This window comes from Sarcophilus harrisii, chromosome 2 (genome assembly GCF_902635505.1).
Source record: "Sarcophilus harrisii chromosome 2, mSarHar1.11, whole genome shotgun sequence".
Classification (NCBI taxonomy): domain Eukaryota; kingdom Metazoa; phylum Chordata; class Mammalia; order Dasyuromorphia; family Dasyuridae; genus Sarcophilus; species Sarcophilus harrisii.
The window spans coordinates 49,276,411-49,298,727 of NC_045427.1; the positions used below are offsets into that span (position 1 = coordinate 49,276,411).

At 42.9% G+C, this 22,317-nt stretch overlaps 2 protein-coding genes across 4 annotated transcripts in view; one reads left to right on the forward strand and one right to left on the reverse strand.

The window, feature by feature from the left end:
- Positions 1-5,805, forward strand: part of KLHDC4 (kelch domain containing 4) — a 91,586-nt gene extending 85,781 nt beyond the window's left edge. For all 3 annotated transcript variants that reach the window (XM_031950165.1, XM_031950167.1, XM_031950166.1), the window contains one exon: positions 793-5,805. In XM_031950165.1, the coding sequence (XP_031806025.1) occupies positions 793-968 (176 nt within the window). In that variant the 3' untranslated portion in view covers positions 969-5,805. The remainder of the gene's footprint in view (positions 1-792) is intronic.
- Positions 5,806-7,978: 2,173 nt separating this feature from the next.
- JPH3 (junctophilin 3) overlaps positions 7,979-22,317 on the reverse strand; it is a 190,962-nt gene continuing 176,623 nt past the window's right edge. Inside the window, exon 5 of the mRNA XM_003758468.4 lies at positions 7,979-17,001. Within this exon, the coding sequence (XP_003758516.1) occupies positions 16,921-17,001 (81 nt within the window). The 3' untranslated portion in view covers positions 7,979-16,920. The remainder of the gene's footprint in view (positions 17,002-22,317) is intronic.

Consider the following 22,317-nt stretch of genomic DNA (forward strand, 5'->3'; position numbering starts at 1 on the left):
TGAAGAGCTCAGACCTAGAGAGGTCAGTCTAGTTCAATCCCTAGGAAAACAAGAATCCCCTCGGCAGAGTCGCCCATTGTGATTTAAAAGATCCTCAGGCTGGGGAAGCCCACCATTTCCAGGACGCTGATTTAGAACCATTTTTGGATAGCTCTGCTTGTGCTTGGCCGTTCCAGTCCTGCCCAGCTCTGATTTTGTGACCCCCATTTGGCAGAGATCCCAGTGCGGTTGGCCATGTCCTTCTCCAGTTCATTTTATGATAGGAGACTGAGGCAGACGGGGTGAAGGGCCTTGCTCAGGGTCACCCAGCTGGTGCCACATCTGAACTTGGGTCTTCCTCACCCCAGGCCCTGTGCACTGTGGCACCTCCTAGCGGCCCCTAAGTTTTTCCTCTGGTAGAGTCTCTAAATTTGCCTCTCCAGCTCCCAACTCCCTTGGGCAAATAGAACATGTCTGACCCCTCTTCACACCAGACTTCCATTAGCTGAAGGTAGTGGTCACATTCCCTCTCGGACTTCTACAGGTTAGAAATACCAACTTCCTCCATTGTCCTCATCCTGGAGGGAAGTGAGGTCTCCACCATTCTGATTGCCTTCCTGTGGACAGTGTCCAGGTTACCAACATTCTTCCCAGTGCAGAGTTTCTGCAGGCACAGTCTGGCGAGAGCAGAGGAGGTGGCAGAGACCCCCTCCTCTTTGGCCCTGCCACTCTGCAGCTCCCGGCATGCTCAAGTGCCTGCCACTTATTCTTCACCAACTGAACTCTTTCTTCCTCCCTCTTCTTTATTGTCAGAAGGCGATCGGCACCCTGCAGTTGAGCCTAATGAAAAATACATTGACTATCTGCCTCGGACTGAAGAGTATTGGGTCAGGATCGCCCGGAACAACATGGGGCCTGATGCAAAGGAGAAGAAGGTGATCAAAGTAGCCCACGCCATGGCCAAGACTTTTTATGATGATGCAGTTTAAGGACAAAAATTGGTGTTTGCTTCTCAGAATGGCAAAATACAGCTGATGTCATTAACATTCTTGAAGATGTTATTTCTACATAAACTGGGCCCATTGCTAAGTGGCTTACAAGGTCCTTGTAAAGCCCTGGGAGGAGCAGCACTTCTGGGTCACTGACTGCTCTCTTGTGAGCAGTCAGGATCAGGGCCGTGCATGGAGCAGCAAATTTCCCATTGGCCGGGAATGAGAGCCAGACCTTGTACATAAAGGGTTTGGAAGAAGGATGATGAAATGCTCCTAAGGAGCTACAAGGAGGCTAGGAAACCTTTGGGTATTCTCATCCTATAAAAACAAGAAGTTTGTACTGGAAACACTTTTATTCTTTGGTTCTCTAGAAACCTGGAGGTTTCCACACATTTAACCTCTGAACCCTCAAGAAGCAGACCCAAGGTTGGTTGGACTCTAATAATTGTCCACAAAATAAAGCGATTTATTTGGTTCGCTCTCTTATTCTCTTTGAACTGTGTTTCGGTGCCACATTCATTACTTTTCTTGGTGTCATGTGCTTTGGTGGTTACCACAGTTCCAAACTTAATTTTCAGTTTTCATTTCAACTACTTCTTGTTCCCAGTTGTTTCCTGCTGGTTGTCTCGTTTTCCTGAATGATGATGACATTGTATAATCCCCCACGAGGGAAAGACCAACCCGGTGGAATTGGTTGTTGTTTCCATCTAGTTCTTGACACAGGGCCTAGTAAACAGTGGGTGTTTCATAAATGCTAACTGAGGATTCTCACAAGAATAGGACATTCCATTACAAACGTGTAAGAGCTTTTGTGGTGCCATTAGGACACAGTTAACATTAGGTCAGTGACAGCAGCGCCATTTTTACTTGCACAATTGATGTGAAAGCATTAGGAGTGAAATAATAGAATCTTTTTTGGGGGTTAGGAGGGCATCCATGTAAGAATTCATGGTCTTTAATAGCAAGTCACATTTGTTAGCCAGCAGTCATCCTGCTTGTTGCAGAAAAACATTTTAAAAAATGTTTGGCCTAAGATGGAGATAAAAGAAAAAGAGAGTGCTTGATGCTGTGGCCAAGCTTCTGGGCAGTGTTTCGTAGGGCAGAGTTGGAAGAGGATTTAACAGAGAGATCATCCCATGCAGGGTCATACCCATATCCTAATAGAGTGTTGGGTAGGCCCAAGGATTGCCCAGATGTCCAGCTCGAGCTTTACTAGTACTTGCCCACACAGCTCAGGGCCCGAGTAGAGACAGGCTCCAAGGGTACAGATCACAGCTGACTTGTTCAATAGCAATCCCTACGCATTTAAGACAAGATGGCCATTGCCACGTTCTTGCATCAGGACTGCATTTTGCCCCCTGTCTTTAGGACGTTGGACAAATCAATTCTTTTAACCTTAGTCTACTTATCTACTTATAGAATGAGTAGATAGACTAGATCTCTAATGTCCTTTCCAACACTAACATCCTGTAGGATTTTATTCATTTATATTTATATTTATTCATGGCGACCTCATTGTAACGAGGTCTGTTCTCCAGGTATGAATACTTAGTAGTAGTTGGAGGTGGGTGCTCTTTGTATCCCCATCTTCATTAACTAAAATAAGGTAAGCAGATTAAATGACACAACTAGTGTCTAAGGCTGTATTTGAACCCAGGTAGTCCTGATTCCTAGCTACCCCATAATAATACTACCATCCGTAAGCCTTTATGTCACTACTTTGCTGCTCCCAGCAGCCCTAGGAAGGAGGCAGACCAGGGATGATTATATCCGTTACTTTTTGTTGCTGTATCTGGGGGCTGGTGAGGGAGGGATCCTGTCATTGGGATCCATTCCTGGGCGTTGATCTCCCTCTATCAGTCAGAGACATGTTTTCTTCCCACAGAGCGATTCTTTCTCCACAAGAACCAGAGCCAGAAAAGGCTTTTTTGGAGTCGGCCATATCAAACACAGACAAGAGCCACGCACCATAAGACACATTTATTGTACAAATGGTACCGGCAGTGTCTTTCCTTTCTATAAGGTTATCAGTAGTGAGTCTGTCCCTTTGACTGAAAGAGGCTAATTAGGACCCAGTGAAGATTAAATAAACAAGCTTCAATAAAACGAGCTGCCTGTACCATTTAATTGCCATGATTAAAACATCCCTGATAAAGAAGCACCTTAAATGCAAACAGCAGGGGAGAGGTAAAAATACTATACGAGGTTGTGAGATAGCCAAGAATAGAATCTGTAGTGTTCAGTGAGGGAGCAGCAGAAAATGTGCTGTCTTTTATTTTGTCTCATCAGTGGGTTGGTTTGCCAAGCAGAATATACTTAATGCTCAGTCAGTGGTTCATGGTAATGAATAACCAGCAAAAAAGCCAAGAACTCCTTCATCTTATGCCATTGCTAAAAAGTGATTTCTGCTTTGGCCAAGCCCAGTGCCAGTGAGGAGACTCAGCCTGAGCTTACATCCCTGTCCAGCTCATTTGGTTCATCTTAGTAATTATTAGCATTTTTGCCCTGTACCCGCCTCTCCCAAATCCCATTCATTGTTAATTATCACATTTGTGAACCCTATATTCTTTCCTTTTTCCATTCCCCATCTTTGGGCCATCATCTGTGTAGTTGGGGACATAGAGAAGTTAAATACAGACCAGACCCTTGGGCACCTGTCAGCCCCTCCCTTGGAAGGTTTGGTGAAAAAAGATTTCAAAGAAGGATTCATGAAGTGAATAAACAACTGATGGATATCAGTTCTCTCCCTGGCTCACAATAGCACACACATCAAATTGATTATATAGAATAAATTTTATTAAAACAAATTCCAAGTGATCAATTCAAATCACTTGATTGGGGAAATTATAGGTGTTATTTTCTTGAAATTTTTTTCTTTTTATTTTCTTGAAAATAAATTTTCGAGAAATTTATTTCTTGAAATAAATCAAATAGACTGGCTAAGATTTGGAAATATCTTTTATTCAGATTGGTAGGTTCTAATCTCTGCTCAGATTTTTCAACAAGTTCTTAAGTGAAGGAAGTCCATAGAAAGAATAAATGAGTTATTGCTCTCCAAATGTAGGGGGGTAAGTTAGAGAAAGGGAGGTTTGGAATTACCCCATGTTGGAGAAAGGGCACCTCATAGTAAGCCATACTTTGGGGGGAGAAGGTTTCTCAGGTCAGGTCAGGAGACACCCAGCTTAAACTATAATAAGCATAAAATAAGATCTGAATTTGGTCATTGTGATATGAGTTGATGTTGTAAAAAATGGTCTGAGGGTAAAAGGAAGGACCCACATGGTCTGCCACTGATATGAGGAGAAAAGGGGAGAAGCTTGATGCATGTCAGCTGGAGCAGAGTCTCAGACCTCAGAACTGGAGGTGCTCCAACCTGTAGCTGGACAGAAATCTCTCAGATATTCCTAGCAAGTGGTCATCCAGCAGTCCATTCCACTTTGGGACAGCTTCAATAATAAGTAATCATAGCTAACATTTCCCTTTACAGTTTGCAAAACACTTCCTGATATTTCATTTATCCTCACAACAACCTTAGGTGATGGTCGTTTTTATTCATCCCCCTTTCATAAGTGCGAGGATGGAGGTAGACAAAGGTTAAGTGACCTGTCTAGTAAGTGAGATCTTCTTGCCACTAGGTCCAATATCTATCCACTGTGATATGATGGAGCCAAAATTTGCTTCTCAACATCTTAAAGATGTACCAACTCACATTGATTGTTAAATTTTCACTGTGAGCTTTTGTGCTTTAGAAAATCAGCAAATGCTACAAATTGGGATTTTATTGTTTTGAGAAAGTGATGGAGACAGCATAATGCAAATTAAACTTGAAGGTTTGATTAAAGTATATTTGGGATGGGGTGCTGATTGTTAAACATTAATCAGCCCTTATTTAACTTTGGGCAAAACGCCTTCCCTCTCTGTTTCCTTATCTGTCAAATAAGGAATTCAGATTAGGTGATCCCTAAGGTCTTTTCCAGTACTAGAAAAATAATCTTATGTACTAACATCCCCAATTCCAAGAGTCCACTAATAAACCATCAGCTGGTGGAAGAAAGTAAATCAGGTGGTGAAAGGGCTTGTCATCCAAGGATCAACAAGGAAGACCAGGGAATGAATATTTAGCCCGGAGACTTCAGTGAGAAAATTCTTCAAATAGTTTAAGAGTTCTCCTGAGGAATGGAGATAACACTTGTTCTGAATACCTATTTGAAATAATGGCTCCATGTCCTAATGATTACTAGAATTCATTTCCCTTAAGTGTCTTAAAACTAGGAAGTCAATGTTATATATAGAAAAACTCTTATTTTTACTAGGATCATAGGTACCAGTCTTCTAATATAAGGTAATTAGCTATTTGTTGGATTGGTATATTTATTGATTATAATAAATGAAGTAAGATAAGTGGTCATTTATAATGAGCTGGTCCTTCATAAATAAAATAACAGTTTATCACCTGAAGGTATCAAAAACCAGATCTCGGAGCAGGGCAAACCACTACTGAAACATTTCCTCCCTCCCCTCTTACAAAGTGACTCTCTTGTACACCATGACATTGGTGCTCTTCATGGTGGTGAAATGTTTTTTTGAAAGAATGAACCTTTGAGGCAAAGTACAGAACTGGTACCATGTAGACCTTGCAGTTGGGAAGACCCGAGTTCAGATCTTGCCCTAGAAATGAACTAGCTCCTCTCAGATTCTCAGTATTCTCAGCTACTTTCAAATGGGGCAGCTGTGGATAGAGGTCTGGGTCCAGATTCATCTGACCTTAGACAATAGCTGTGAGGCGCCAGATAAATCCTATTTGCCTTCAGTGTTCTCTTCTGTAAAATGAGCTGGAAAAGGAAATGGCAAAAGACTAAATTATTTTTGCCAAGTGTCATAAAGTCAGAACTGAACAGAAACGTATTAGCTGTCAGTTTCCCCAGATACTTATTAGCTGTAAGTTTCCCCTGACACTTATTAGCTATAAGTTTCCCCTGACACTTACTAGCTGTAAGTTTCCCCTGATACTTATTAGCTGTAAGTTTCCCCAGATGATTATTAGTTTTGTTTCCCCTGATACTTAAGCATGTGGGCAAATCACTTAACCTCATTCTCTTCACCTGTAAAACTGTAATACCTTCACAGAATAAAATGAGGTAATTTGCTGGCATTTTGCAAACCCTAAAGGGCTATGCAAATACTACTTATTTGGAGGAGAAGAAAAAAATTAAGACCTGGGCAGGGGTCCTTGCCTGAAGTCTCTGCAAATAAGTAGCAGGAGTGAGACTTGAAATCTGTCCTCTGCATGCAAAGCCAGTATTCTTTCCATCCTAAACCACCCTGTCTCTCCCAGTTGCTCAGACCTATAATACTCCTCTTCCTTGACCGTTTTTTTTTCCCCTTCCTGGTAAAGATCAGGAAATAATCCAGCCTCTCGGTGGAAAGTGGGAATACCTGAGCCACGCTGGGTTTAATAAGTACAGCTTGCTCCAAGGTCCTGTTAGCTGGGCTTGCGGTGGACTGAGAGCTGTACCTGGGGTTGGGAAGACCTAAATTCAAACAAGCCTCAGACACTAACTATAATCCTGGGCAAGTCACTTACCTCTGTCTTCTAGTTTCTTAAGTGTAAAAATGGGTTGTTGTGAAAGTGAAAGGAAATATTATTTGTAAGCAGCACTTAGCACAGAGTAGGTACAATATAAAGACTTGTGCCTTCTCCCCCCACCCTCTGTAGTGTGGCTTTTAAAGTGTAAACAGTCCCTAGCACTATATCCTTATGCCTGTTGGATAATTGCCCAGGAAATGTTTTGATTTGATTTTTTAAAAATTATTATTGTGATTTTGAATTTGGTAGCATGAGGCTTTTCTGGCTTAACAGATGAGATTCCTGGCTGACATAAATTAAGGGCATAGGAAAAGGAGAATCTGATAAGACAGGTAGTTTCTTCTCTGCAAAGAGAGGGCTTTGAAACCCTGTGCAATACGCTCCAAGAATAATTACCCAGAAGAAAAACAACATTGGAGGCCTGTTTGAGGGTGCAGGAGGAAAGACAGCTCTATCCTGTGTGGAAGATGTATATTCTCTTATGAAGGAAATCACTTCAAATGAAAGATGAGATACACTTAAAATGAAAATGGGTGCAGTTCCTTGAGGCTAAGGAGCCACATGAAACATAATGACCTGTCTTAGTTTCTTCCACTGATCTTTGCTGAGATCACTGAGGCTAAAGTTTCCAATTCTGCCTCACACACTGAAGTACCTGTATAATCGTGGACAATAAACTGGTCTGCCTCAGTTTCTTCATTTGTAAAATAGAGATAATAATAGTGACTACCTCCTATGGACCAAATAAGGTAACTGTAAAGAACTTTGCAAACCTTAAAGCACCTTGTAAATGATAGAGCTATTAATCTTTTCATCTTAAACACTGACCTTTTTTTTTTCCTTGCATCATTCACCATCTTTTATTATATTTGTGTTCATGTTGAATCCCCTCCAATTATAAGTTCCAGGTCTTTTTTTTTTTTTTTTTTTTGCTGGTGGTATGTGCTTAATATTGCTGAGTGAATAAATCTGTAAAATGGGTTCCCTGATAACCTTACTCTACATGGTGTCTGTAATCCTTAAGAAGCTAAATAATATCTTCCACTCCATAGTGTTTTCTTTGTTTTGTTTTTTTGCTTAGGCAATTGGGGTTAAGTGACTTGCCCAGGGTCTCTTGAATTTGGGTCCTCCTGAATTCAGGGCTGGTGCTCTATCCACTGCACCACCTAGCTGCCCCTTCCGTTGTGTTTTAAAGTTTCCAAAGTGCCTTCCTCACAATAATTGAGGTAGACAGTACAAATGGTATCTTATCCCCATTTTTACAAACAAGGAAATTGAGGCATAGAGAAGTAACCTATGATCATCAAAATGTTAGGAAGGAAACAAGCATTTATTAAGCACTTATAGTGTGCCAGACACTGCTAATATGTTGGTTAATATTATTATCAACTATTATTGTCATTCATTTTTTATTGCCCTGTCATGTGGAGCACAGTGTCTTGAATGCAGTAAATTCTTCATCGATGTCTGTTAGATCACAAATGTAAATGATCACTATTTGGGAATAAAGATGGCATCTACTATTTCTTAGCTAAATGTTTGTTGCAGTATTCCTCCAGGAAATCGAGACATTTTTCAAAAGACCTTTTAAAGGGACACTGTCAATCCAGATTCAATCCTTTGGGCTCAAATTTGTGCCATCTACTTGACATGGGCCACTGGCAAAACTCCCCACAAAGCAAAGCAGGTCGCAGAGAATTAAAGGCAGTGAGGAAATAGCTTGTTGGTCATCAGGAAAAGATTCCAGTTTCTCAAAATTTGTCTAATTTATGATATTTATTACCAAAGTGGGCAAAAGATTTCTTTCCATCTTGACAGTGTCCCTTCACCATCTTCCATTATGTGGTTCAATGCAGAATAAGGGGATGATTTAAGCAATTACATTCATTAAAGAAAATTATTTTATTATCATTTTTTAAGTAACCAGGCTATTTTCTTTCAGCTAAAAGAAAAGAAAAAAAGGCCGAGGTAACTTTTTTTAGCCACTTCATCAATGAGAAAAAAAAAAATCAGAATATATTCAACATTCCCTTTTTTTTTTTGTCAATGCACAAAATAATTGCACTGTATCAGCAAACAGTTTACATGCACCAGAAAAAAAAAAGAACAGAACCAGAAAAAAGAAAAATGCAGATTTAGACTGTTTACTTAAGGAGTCACAAAAAGGCATCCATGTAAGGGTTAGTGGTTTCATGTCTAGTGTATGATCAAGTTTTCATATGCAGCTTTCCAAAAGGATGATTGGGTTTTTCTTTTTAGAACGGGTACTTTGGGTGGGCACATGATGCAAAAATGCAGCTAAATAAGTTTGTGTCCAGTAGGGTGCTAGTCTGAACCTCAGAAGTCATGTAGGCACCAGAAATAAGGAAATGTTGCCGTGAGTATTAAGAGGAAGCCCCTGCTTCCAGGGAATAGGAGCAGGGAGGAAATAGGAGCTGGCAAATGTGCATGAGAAGTAGAACTAGACAAAGGGTTGACTTGAATCTACAGCATTGGGCCCTGGTTTGCCCCCCTCCCTCCCATCTTGCCCCAGACCTCCCTTCCCCCCAGGAAGACCCAGCAGTAGGTGGAAGTGCAGGTCACAGCTCTTCTGATTACGGCAGTGACAGTGCTAAACTGGGCAGGTCTCACTTGCTTTTGGAAAATCTGAAGTGAGAAAGCTGACTTTCCAGAGCTGGAGAGAGAAATAGAGGGATGGGCTGAGCAGGGTTCGCTAACACGGTGGAGGCTCTGGCTTTTGGAGTCTTGTTGCAGCAAAAAACAGAAGATTATGTGATGTTCGCTGCCTTTCGGCAGCGGTGACATCCAGCCGCTGTGTAAGTGAGCAGCTCCATCCTTTCTAAGGAAAAGATAAGCGGCTGCTTCTCCTTCAGACATCTCTGTCACTTCATATGGGCGATGAACTGTCCGCTCCCCTGAGGCAGACCCTACTATTGAGAGAAGCCATCTGGCTGGTTAGAGATTTTCCCTTTCAGCCACAGAATATGGGCTCTGTCATGGGGCATTTAGTGAAGTTAGAAATCATCTGTAGAACACCTTACATTAGGAATCATCCGCATGAATTTCAGAGGGAAAATGTCTTTTCCTCCAACTCCAAATGAATGTTGGACAGAGGACTCCCGACAAGGAATCTTTAGTTTTCTAAATGTTATCGATATGGAGAGAAGTCGGACATGGGAGCAAAATTATATCCTTATTATATCTTCATACAAAGAGAGTAGAAGTCTCTGTGCTGTTTGTTATGAATGAGATGGGGGGTGGAGTACTGTGATATTAGAAAGGAAAGCTTTTCAAGACGTCAGGATGGAGGGGACAGCATCTGTCTAGGGGAAGAGACTATGCCCCATATACAGGTCAAGACTCCCCTAGCTGCCTTAAAAATGTTAGCCACCACGGAAGAGTTTACAAGACCAGTTGGTGGATACCCACATAAACTTGACGGAAGAGGGATAGGAAGTAGAAAATAACCTCGTGAAGAAAGGTGCTAAGGAAAATGTCATGAATCCCTAGCTCACTTCAGCCCCACTAAGCCTCTTTGAATGGAAAACAGAAACAAAACGACCAAACTTTTTGTTTCAAGGAGACTACTGATTTTACTGTTTCTGAATATGTGACTGATGATGAAATGAGTCAGTAAATATCAGTAAGAAGGGATCTTGGAGGGCCCAACCCATATCTGAAGAGTAATCTATCTCTACATGTCAAGAGGTGGTCATCTCTCCTCGGTAACATCTCCAGTGAGAGGAAATTTAGTATGCCCTCCCCAGGAGAACGAGAGAGACCTCAGAGGCCTTCTCACCTATGTACGAAACCTTGTTATATGTGGAGAGAGAGACTTCAGAGGCCATCTCACCTGTGTATAAAACCTTGTGTTTTATATATATATATCTACCTCTACTCTTAAATATAAGGAAATTCACCTGATATAACAACTTTAATTATTTGCGATTATTTATCTTTAAACTGAGCTTCAATCTTCCTCTGTAAATAGAATCTACCAATTCAGAGCCTCTCAAACAAGTCTAGTCTCCCTTCCAAAAACATCCAATGGTTCCTAAGTGTTTCCTTCTGTAGACCAACCCATCCTACTTTTGCTCAATATGGCATGAACTTTGAGGTCCTCCTCAACACTCTGTTTAACTTTTGAATGTCCTTCTCAAACGATGGCACCCAGAACTGAGTATAGTACTTCAGGTGTGACTGATCAGGATAGAGGGCAGTGCAATTCTATGCTTTTCAATACAGCCTGAGTTCATGAGAGTTCTTTGAATTGCCATATCTCACTGTGGACCCACCGATTCTGTAACCCACTAAAATCTCATTTTTTCCTCCAGAATCGAGATCTTCATTTTGCCAACTAACAGTACAAAAATAGCAAGAAATGAGGTAGGGATGTAAAGTCGCACCCATTCTCTACTTTGACCTTTGTCATTGTGGGTCTGAGACACTGGCCAGAACTTTGCAAGTAACAGTCATTCAGTAAATAACTGGAAAGTATTGAATTGAATAAAGCAAGGGAAGCAGTTGTGATGTTAAGCTGACTCTTACAGCCAGGGCCTTTTCCTTGCAAAGTACTGGGTCTGTGCCTGATTTCAGGCTCCTCCATCTGCCCACAAAGACTGGCATAGGAAAGGCTCAGAAAAAAATAATGCCTCTGCCTTCCAATCTGGTACTATGCACTGAAACAAACACTATCTGCTTCTCTCAAGCAGGCCCTAATTTTGCAATACAATCAGTCCCTCTCTGTAGGCAAGGTATTAAACCATGTGTACAAGAGCCAAATAATCTCTTCCGTTACCCATATGCCCATCAAGGGATTTTTAACCTGAAAGTCTCCATCAAGTAATAGAATCAACTCTCTAAGACGGTGATAGCCACCTTTTCTCAAAATTTTCAGCTGCAGAGAACCCTCCAAAACCTTCCCCATCCTGCCTGGACACAAAGCCACAAGGACAACTGCTGCTTCTCATCGCCTGTCCCAACTTATCATCTATGGATTCCTATATTTTTAGTCTTCTCACATATTTCTACATGCCTGAAAAGGATATGTTTTTCAAGGGCATTGCATAAGTCAAGGCAACTGCATGGTTTTTTCTCCCCCTTGCATCATTTAAGGCAGTCTTAGCAATGCTGCTCAGGACTTATGTGTCAAAGGATTAATTTGTTTACTCTTAATTCTGGGTAATATCTAAGTAACACTGACAGCCAGATGTGAGGCAATATTACTAATACCTTAGGCTGATCCTCGGCTTTCTATATACTTTCCTTTAACTGGATTTTTGACCCTTTTTATTCTTAAGTGAATAACAGGCAAATTCTTTGCCCCAGGGAGTGTTTGTTGAATATCTATCATAAGAATTAATCTATCTCAGTTTCTTAACCTGGGAGAGTCTGTGAAAATATTTAAATTTTCACTAACCTTTGGTTTCCTTTGTAATTCCATGTTTATTTGAGGCATTTAAAAGTGTTATTCTGAGAATACAGCAAAGGTTGAGAACCCTTCTCTATCTTAACTTGGTATGAGAAAATGCTGGTATTCATTTCTTCTCCACCAGGTCAAGTAGTTGGTTAAAGTTAGTGGAGTGGATTTTTGCTCAATTTTAGAGAGGTACCTTCCCCATAGTTACTTTCACTGAACTAAAGGAAGGCATAAATGTTGGAAGACAGATTTTATAAAAAAAAAAAAAAAAAAGTTAAAGAAATGGGATTTAAGTGAGGAAATACAAATTACTGATAACCTTTAGTTCCATCTGTGCTTAAAGGCAGAAGAAGAAGAAACAAACTAGATGTGTGTACCACAAAGACATTCGAAATGAGATATGGGGAAATAAAGTGAAATATCAAAATGGTCACCTCTGATGAGCCATCTCAAATGGTTTAGCTAATATTATTGGAAGGTAGGAGATGAACTAGCAGGCCTTGCAAGGTTTCCTCTTGTCCCTTTTCATTTTTACAAGATGGTATCTCAAGGACAAAAGCTCTACTTGAGATATAACATGTTAATCCCTGTTTTACAGAAAGTCTTTTTCATAACTGAATGACAAACAACTCCAGCTCGTGCATCCCCTACAAGAGCGCTATCTACCCACTGCAATCATCCAACACCGGGGCTCTATTTGGTCATTTTCCACACTAGGTGGCCTGTGATTTCTTCTGCCCTCGCAAGGCAGAGGACGAAACATCTGGAGGCCAGAATTGAGTTAATGCAATTAATTCTCGTGATTTCACCAAATACCTCTCCTGCAGTGGCTTTGAGAAATTTCAGTGAATTGGCTTGAGATCATACCATGCTCAGGAGGTTTTGATTCAGAAAATAAAAGAAAAAAAAGGATGTTGACATTTGTTTGAAAGGGATAAGGGTCACTTTAAAAAAAATCCATCAGCCCTTGTATTTCTGGGATTTTTCTCCCTTAGTGAGCTGCTCAATTATATTTGCTCTCCTTTCTTGGGAGCCACACTGACCTTCTGTGGGCTCCAGGCCTTGCTTGTCCATACGCTACCTTACATACATCACATCATTCATATCATCTTGGTCAAAGACTGCAGCATACAAGTCCCAGAGAGATAAGGAGCATTTTTTAGGTATTCAACTATTCAGACATTTCCTATGCAGGAAATTAAATTCAAAAGGCACAAATAAATCTGAAATAGAAATCATGAAAATCCTCAAGTTTTAGGTAAGAAAAATAGATAAACCGAGGCACAGAGAAGTCAAGCCACTCTACAAAATCCTATAAGAAATCCCTTTAAAAAGTCAATCCTTTCCCAGGTACTCCTCCACCTGATTTCACCAAGGACTCATTTCCTCCCGAGTTTTTTTTTTATATATTTTGGACTAACCTGGGGTTAGTCAAGAGTTGGGTTTAGCTAAGTGTCAAGAGAATAACTAAAAGGACCAATGTAAAATACTTTGTTTTTAGGATGACTTAGATTGTTGATTTTTCAAGCTTCTTAATAAAATACGCTTTCAAAAAAAAATTTTTTTTAACTCTGATTGAAATATGTATGTTTTGTACCAACATCTCAGAATCTGTGGTATTGTAATTCCATAAAGGGTCTTGTAACTGAATGTGGGAGTCACGGATTTATGATATATTATCTGTAAATGATTTGTATACATTTTTTATATATCTATATACCTGAAGTGGTGTAAAATTTTCTCGGGTGAAAAGGGGTCACCAGTGGGAAAAATTTGAGAAGCCCTGGTTTAGAAAACCAGGTTTCCAAGAATGATTCAGTAAGAATCCCCTTCTCTTCAACACCCCCTTTCCCCCCTCCATCCATCGATCTGGTGTCTTTAGGAAAATCTTTCACTTTTCTGTGCCTCAGCTTTCACATTTGCAGCATAGGGACAACGGCACCTTTCTTACAGGATTGCTTTGGGTATTAATTAAAAAATGTCTAAATGCTTTGGGCCACTGGGAAATAGCTGCTAGCGTGAGTGCTTCCATACTGCCCCACCCACCCCGTAATTCTCATTTACCTTCCTCCAGTGAGATAAGCATGTGTGTGTGTGTGTGTGTGTGTGTGTGTGTGTGTGTGTGTACTCAGGCAAGAGATGGAGAGAAGCGAGTCTGTAAATGTTGGTGGAAGAAAATGAGGAGTGATGTAGCTGTTGGGGAAATGTGAGACTCTGGCCAAGGTGTGACGAGCAGGTGCTGTCTTCAAGTGCTCAACCTGCAACAATTAATCAAGTCATCCTCGCTTTTAATCACATTGTTTTGGAAACCAATTAAAATTACTCTTCAGGTGTCTTTCAGACCTAAACAGTCTCTTTACAGCCTCGATCCGAGCCAGCTCTTTCATTCTTTTTGGAATGAGAGGAAACGGTTGGATCTTGTGAATATGATGACCCCAAAACAAAAGTCCCGGGGTATTCGTTGGGGGGGGGGCAATTTATTTGGCTGGCAGCCAGGAATGGTGGTCATGGAAAACAGTCAGTCACCAGTGAGAAGTCCCTAGGCATGAAACCACTAGTTCTCGTATTTAATGATAGGCATTTTTGTGCTGTCAATTTTTTATACATATCTAAATATTGTATGGTGTTTGCATGTAAATAATGTAACCTGCATTTGTAGGTACCATTTTGTGGCATGCAGTTACTGGAATGTACAAAAGAAGTCTCGCTAATCTTTACAAAGAGTTGCAAACAGAATTACAAAACACGTATCCCAGCATGTAGGATTCTCAGAGCTGCAAGTTAACAAGAATCTTTATTTGGTTCACTTTAGGTTCTGCAGCAACCACTCAATATTAAAAAAGAGGAACAGAAAATTAAGATGTACAAAAGATGTAATATCCCTTTAGAAAGCAAACTGTCAGAAATGTATTTGTATTACTGATGCTCTCTCCTCCTATGTCCCCTCCCACCCTCTCCCCCAAAAAAGACCCTTGAACTAAACAAAACTGTGAGAAGGATGGGTCGTGTGTGAGTGTGTGTGTGAGTGTGTAAGGAAAAGAACTAAACTTAAATGGAACATGCTCTAATCTTTAGTTTATTTCTGGTTAAAAATATAGCAATCCAGTGCAGTGTAATAAAGAAATCTGCTTCAAACAGAGCAGAAAAACAGCTAAAGAGAAGCAAAGCAGAGTCCGGAAGTCTGGGCTGTACCCAACAACGTTGTATGTGGAATCCTTTTTTTCAAAGGGATTTCGCCATGTGGAACTGAGGTGTTTGTCTATGGATCTGTCCACACTCAACCTGTCTACATACACACACGCACGGGCATGTCAAAGGCTCTAATAACTACTGATCCGAGAGGGACAGTCACACGTGGCGGGCTAGCCTACGACTGGGGTCAGATCATCAAGCCACGCTGGCAGAGTAAGCAGAAAAACACTGCACCTCCTGGGCTGACTGAAACAACACTCGGGTTGTATGTTTTTGCATTGTGAGGTTTTTTTTGGGGGGGGGATGTTTAGGGAAAAGGGGAGGTAGAGATTTTTTTTTTAATGAACACGGGAATTTTTTTTTTTAAGCCACTGAGTTTTAAAACATGATCCTGTCATTGGGACCCAAACAGCTTCAGAACAGGGATAGTGCATCTTTAATGACTATGCATATCTACCAGTGGGGAAATCAAGGCAGGCATTATTACAAAGATGGTAAAATCAATGAACTTAAGTGACATATATCGTAGAAAACAATACATCCTTAAGGGGCTGTCATTACCAATGATGGCGTACAAGGGACATGTTGGAAGCCTGAATATACATCCTGCATACAAAGTGCAAAAATACCACATGCTCTGAGCCCAAGCATGATTTCAGAAACTGTCCATGGCAAGATGTACCAGACACACCGACTGCATTCATTCCACTTCTGAATAACTGCCCTGGTTTCCCATCTAGACACTCCAGTCTGTACCTGAATCCATCTCCTGGACCTCCGTCGGGTGGTTTCCCTTGGGAGCTGGTGTGGGTGACAAGGAGGCGAGGGAAAACGCTTGGGTTGGGGAATCTGAAGCCAAATTAAAGAAAATAACCGTCGGTCCAGATGCGTCTGTACCCCGTGTTTGGTTAAAACCCAGCATATGGCTTGGGGTCGGGTATTTAGCCTTCTCAGAGAAAGCCAGCAAGGCAGTACTGGAAAATGATAAGATTAATTAATTTAGATGGGTAGAAAAGGGGAATGTATTTCCCCCTCACCCTTTAACACATACACACACACATATATATATATGTACATACACATGTACATATATGTGTGTGTGTGTGTGTATATCCATTTAAAGAGAATAAAAAGGACTAGTTTCTCTTCCCAGTGGAAAAGACAGCTGCTTTCCCTGTGCTCCAAACCCATAAATGCTCGTCACAGGATTTCTCAGAGCAGAGAACGAAAAGAAAGTATGAACTACCTTTCTTTCCATCTCCCAACCCTGACCCTGATGACTTGGAGATAGTTACTTCTTTCTCCTTGCTTGACCCAGCTTGAAATGAGACGCTCCCCTGGGACTTTGCTCTGCAGCCGCCGCTTCTGTCCTCCTCCTCCTTGTCGTGATGGTGACGTGGATGACAAAGGTGATTTGACTTTTTGCTGTTGATTTTCCGAGATCCCTTCTCTTCCCTTTCTGTGTCTAGCTGGGAGGGCCGGTGTGTCGGCCACCTTCTGCCATGTCACACAGCATAGTGTTATACAAGCAAAGAATTTTGGCTAAAATCCAAAAAACATTACCCAGAAAAAAAGGCAAACTGTGAGTGATACCCAATCATGTTGTTCTTCTGTGAAAAGACTTGGAAGTTGTTGGACAGTCAGAGTTACGTTCGTTCCCTTTTTTTTTGTTTCGTTTTGTTTTATGTTTTGTTTTCCTCTCTTTTCCCCTATCTGTATGTAGAACAGTTATTTTTGCTAAGACAATCTCATCAGATGAAAAAGTTAATAAACAAAATGGCGACTCCAATGTTTAGCAAGATCACCATGACTACGAGAATAGGAGCTGAGCCCTGGAACAGAGAGAAAGAAGGAGAGGTGAATTTTGCAGTCATGATAAAACGCATAACTTTCTCTTTATTGGACAGACCTTACTGTCCCATAAACCAAACCATCGGGAATCAAAAGGAAATTGCCAACAGTTTAGTGACCAATGAGGTGAATGTCCACATTTCACCAGGAGACAAAGGATCAGAAAAATCCGGTGAAAGCAGAGAGTATAGATCTCTCTGTCACTGGGCCCATCAGTAGCTGATTTGCAAGCAGAATAAGGAGCAATACTAGATCTTCCTCATTTTCTACCTGAAGTGATGGCTCTCAGTACTACTTAGGATACAACTTTAACAGAACGGACCCCAGGGTTTCTCTGGTTTCACCTTTGGAAGACAAAGGAAGGCCTTCCTGTGGATTATGATCGATGACTCACGCAGATATACACGGGCCACATCCTTGTTGGTGGCCAGTCAGAATAACTCATGTTGTCCACTTACCCACACTCTAAAACAGTGGTTCTCAAACTTTTGTTCTCAGTACCTTTATATTATTAAAAATCGAGGATCTGTCCAAAGAGGGTTAGTTCATGAGGATTGCATATATAGATATTTACCATATTAAAAATAAAAACTAATTTTGAATTTGTAGATCCTTTGAGAGGGTTTAAGAGACCCCAGGATTCTCTGGCCCACATTTTGAAAACTACTGGCCTAGGAGAAGGCTTTTAAAACTTTTTCCACTCACCACCCTTTTCGCCTGCGAAATTTTTCCATGACCAGGTATATAAATATATAAAATAGGTATACCAATCAAATATTTACTGATAATAAATCATAATTTTGTGACCTCCACATTCAGTTATAAGACTCCATTTGGGGTCATGAGCCACAGTTTAAGAAGCTGGACTGTAGGAGACCTCACCCTTGAAATTCACTGCCACACAGCTCTGCTAAAATAAAGATTCCTGCTTCCTCAAGATCATACACATAAGCTGCTTCCCCCTATAAACCATTTTCCTATCCGCTTTGCAGTCCTGGAGGCTAATTTCTGGCATTGCTTATCTCCCTCCTCCCCCACTCTTATTACTCAAAAGCCCTGGATGAAGGGGGAGGACCTAAGTTTAGATCTCAGGTCAGGAGCTTTCTAGCTATGTGACCCTACCCGGCAAGTCACTTCACCTCGGTCTGCCTCAGTTTCCTTCTCTGCCTAATGGGGTTAACAATGGCACCTTCCCCATTGGATTGTTGTTATGAGGCCAACTGGGATAACATGGAATAATAGAAGCCAGCATTTAGGCACTCTAAGGCTCACAAATGTCTTTGATCCTCACATTTTATAGATGAGGAAACCGAGGCAAACAGAGGTGACATGTCCAGCATCACACAGCCAATAAATGTATGAAGGAGGATTTGAAATTGGGTCTTCCTGACTGTGGCAGATAGGTGGTTGGTTCAATGACTAGAGTGGCCAGCCCTGGGCAAACCACTTCATCCTTTTTGCCTCTGTTTCTTCATCTTTAAAATGAGCTGGAGAAGGAAACTGCAAACCACCCCAATATCTCTGCCAAGAAAACCCAAAATGGGATCACAGAGAGTCAGACATGACTTAAAAAAAAAAAAAAGATTGAATAACTGAATTTCCTGACTCCAGATCTGGAGTTTTATCCACTGCAGTAAATCCAAAGTTCAAATTTGGCCCAATCTAACAGCAGCCTCTCCTCATCCCGGTTGCTGTTGTTGGGCAAGTTCTGCCTGAAGCCAATCAGCGTCCCTGCCGCACCTCAGTGTGCAGGAAATCTGCAGTGAGTCCTGGCGAGCCACCGCAGCTCCCCCCCCCCAGCCCCTCAGCCAGCCCGGGTGCCACAGCGGCCTGCATTGGCCAGGAGTGCGAACGGCAGAGGGGATGGGGGAGGAGGAGGAGATGAGGGAAGGGATGCTCTGGCAAGGCTCGGGGGCCGGCCCACTCTTCCCAGAACCCTCTAAGGCAGAGGTTTCTCTGGGAAACACATCTGCCGGATCAGCAAGGGAGAAGGGCTCAGCCTGGCCCCTTAGGGCGAGTTCTCAGGTTGGTGGTTCTTGACTAGAAGGCACTGACCCCCGTATCTCCTTGAATCAAGGGCTCAAAGAATACGGGCTGCAGCAAAGAGCACACACACCCAGGGCTGCAGGCCTGGCTTCGTTTTCCAGGGACTGTGAGAATCCCGACTATTCCCAGTCCCTTCCCAAGCTCTGCAGATAAAAATGGATAAACTGAGGCCCCATCCCTATTCAGCTACTTAGCTGTTTTTTTTTTTAATTTTACCTGTTCTCTTTTAAAAAGATTTCTTTAGAAAATGAGGAGACAAAAAAAAAATAGAGAAAAGAGACAGAGACAGAAAGACAGAGGGAGACAGTCAGTGAGAGGGAAGGAGGGAAGACTATTTTAACCAGACATAAATGAAAAATTAGAGCGTGCTCCGAGTTAAGCCTGGATCTGTGAGATTGGGGCCCCGAGTCCGACAGCAGAAGTCCAGGCCTCTTAATGAAGACTATTTTCTATGTGTACGTAGCTCACGAGGCCTGAAACGGCTTCAGAATCTCTTCTGCCTTGGACCCGAGCTTTCATGAGGGACGTTTTGTGTTCCAAGATACTCCCAGCCTCCATCGAAGGGTTCGAGAATCTCTGATTGACTTGTTATATTCTGCCCTAAGCCTGGGATCCGAACTCTGATGAGAAATGTTCCAGGTATCGCTATTTCCAGCCTAGACTGAGGGTTCTAGAACCTCCCAGACCGGCTCCACTCTTAGGGGGACGTATCTGAGCTCTGACCAGTTACGTTCTAGGTATCATCACTCTACCCAGCATAGACTGATGGGTCCTCGGATCTCCTGGCTCGCTTGGGGGGTATCTGAGCTCTGCTCAATTATATCCTAGGTATCATCACTCTACCCGGACAGTCTGAAGGGTTCTGGAACCTCCCAGACTGGCTGCAGTCTGTGCCAGCCCCAGCGGGAGCTCTGCAGCAGAGGCCGTGTCACTGGGCAGCGTTCCGCATCTGTCTGTGTCTCATCCCTCTGGTCTATTTTAAAGAAGCCTCCACGCTGGCCCTATTAGCATTTCCTCCTCTGGAGCTCACTGACTCAGTTCATTGCGGGGCGGGGGGGGGGGGGGGGGGGGGGGGGGCGGGGGGGGGGGGGGGGGCGCACAGAGCTGTCTCCCGGCCTCGGAGCTGGCTGGAAAAGCTTACGTGGTCGCATAGCAACAAGGTCAGGGCAGCCAACCAGAGGGCAGGATTTCTCAGAGCCTCCGCCGGCAGCCAGGTAACTGGCCTGGATTGGTAAATGGGGCTGTGTCTGCTTGCGTTCCCGGCCCCCTTTTAAGCTCCCTCCTCCCCAGCCCTCCTCCCGCTCCCTCCTCCCGCTCCCTCCTCCTCCCTCCACCTCCTGGGCTGGAACCAAACTCAGCGATTCCGAGCCGGCTGTTCTGGTCATCCCTCCCTGAAGCCCGAAGCCCTGGCAGGCCGGGCTGTTGCAGGGGGGGGGGGGGGCGCCGGGGGGACAGGACCCGACCCGAGAAGGGAAAAGCAACCCCAGAAGTGAAGGGCCTCCAGGAGCCGGGAGGGGGACCTGTTCACTTTCCGGGTGTCTGAGACCTAGGGAGAAATCCAAGGATGAGAAAAAGTCCCAGAGATTGGGGGGCCGGCGCTAACAGAGGGCTCTGCGAATGCTAGCGACTGTGCTGGGGGTTCTGGAACCCAGCCAGGGGGATTTTTTTTTTTGCTGAGGCAATTGGGGTTAAGTGACTTGCCCAGGGTCACAGCCAGAAAGTGTTAAGTGTCTGAGGCCACATTTGAACTCAGGTCCTCCCGACTTCAGGGCTGGTGCTCTGCCACTGCGCCCCTAGCTGCCCCGCAGCCAGTGTGATTTGCCCAAGATCCCATAGAGGGAGGACCGGAGGCTGGAAGCATTCATTGCAGGCTCACTTCTTCTGGGAGAACAGCCGCCTTCTCTCCTTGGGAGGCAAGGACACAGTCTCCAGGAGACTTCTCTGAACAACTGACTTGTACTTAGCCAGTGGCTGTCACCTGCTCCGTGTCTACAGGTGCGGCTGTGCGGCCCCAGCAAGCCTCTCCACCTCCCTCCCCTCCAAATCCTGCGTCTGAGAAGGAGGATAATAAGAGATCACGTGCCCTACCCCCCATCCCCTGCTAATTCCCCTTTATATGTGGTTAAACGTTAAGGTACTTGTCTAGAGACAGACGAGTAGCACGGTGGGTAGAGCTCTGGGCCAGGGGCCTGAAGCTCCAACCTCTAATCAAGCCTCAGACATTTAATAGTTGTATGACTTTGAACATGTCAGTTAGCCTGTGTCTTCTTCCGTTTCCCCGTTTCCCCCAGGATTATTGTGAAGATTAAAATGAGATGATATTTGTAAAGTGCCTGGCATACAATAGGTGCTTAATAAAGGCTTGTTCCCTGCCCGGCACATAGTAGGTTGTTTCTTTCCTTCTTGTATCTCCAGTGCTTAATACAGTGCCTGCATAGTAGGTGATTAATAAATTTTGTTTCCTTCTGTCTTATATTTGTATCCCTAGCGTTCGGTATGGTACCTGGCACATAGTAGGTTGTTTCCTTCCTTCTTGTTCAGTGCTTAATATAGTGCCTGGCACACAAAAGATGCTTAATAAATGCTTGTTCCCTTCTGTCTTATATTTGTATCCCCAATGCTCAGTATAGATCCTGGCACATAGTGGGTTGTTTCCTTCCTTCTTATTCAGTGTTTAATAAAGTGCCTGGCATACTGTAAGTGCTTAATAAAGGCTTTATCATTCATCATTTATATTCATTCATCAAATGAGATAATATATGAAAAGCACTTTATAAAAATCATAGTGAGACAGATCTATAAAGTGCTAGCCCAGTGCTTGTACACAGCTGGCTCTTAATGTTTGTTCCTACCCTCCCTTCCTTGTTATACTCATACCTTTCTCTTCTAAGACACAAATTTCCTTTCACACTCTCTTGTCCCCATATCAGGAAGCTTCCTTTTCCAGAACTAAGGCCTCGAAGCCTTCCTCTCCCTCCCCAACATCATTAAAGGGGAAACTGCTATTTCCATTTAACAGATAAGAAAACTGAGATTATGAGCGAGGGACATGATTTGGTCAGGGCCCCGTGGTAAGTGAGGAAGCAGAGGCTGATCATAGCCCCCTCCCAGTTCTCTCTCCCTGCCAAAGTGGGGGAACGTCCTCGGGCTATCTCCAGAACAGATCTCCGCCAGAGATCTCTGACCCACTGGGAGAAGCAGGTTCACTGGCAATTAAGGTAACTGGAATTTCTTGATTTCCAACACGCAGA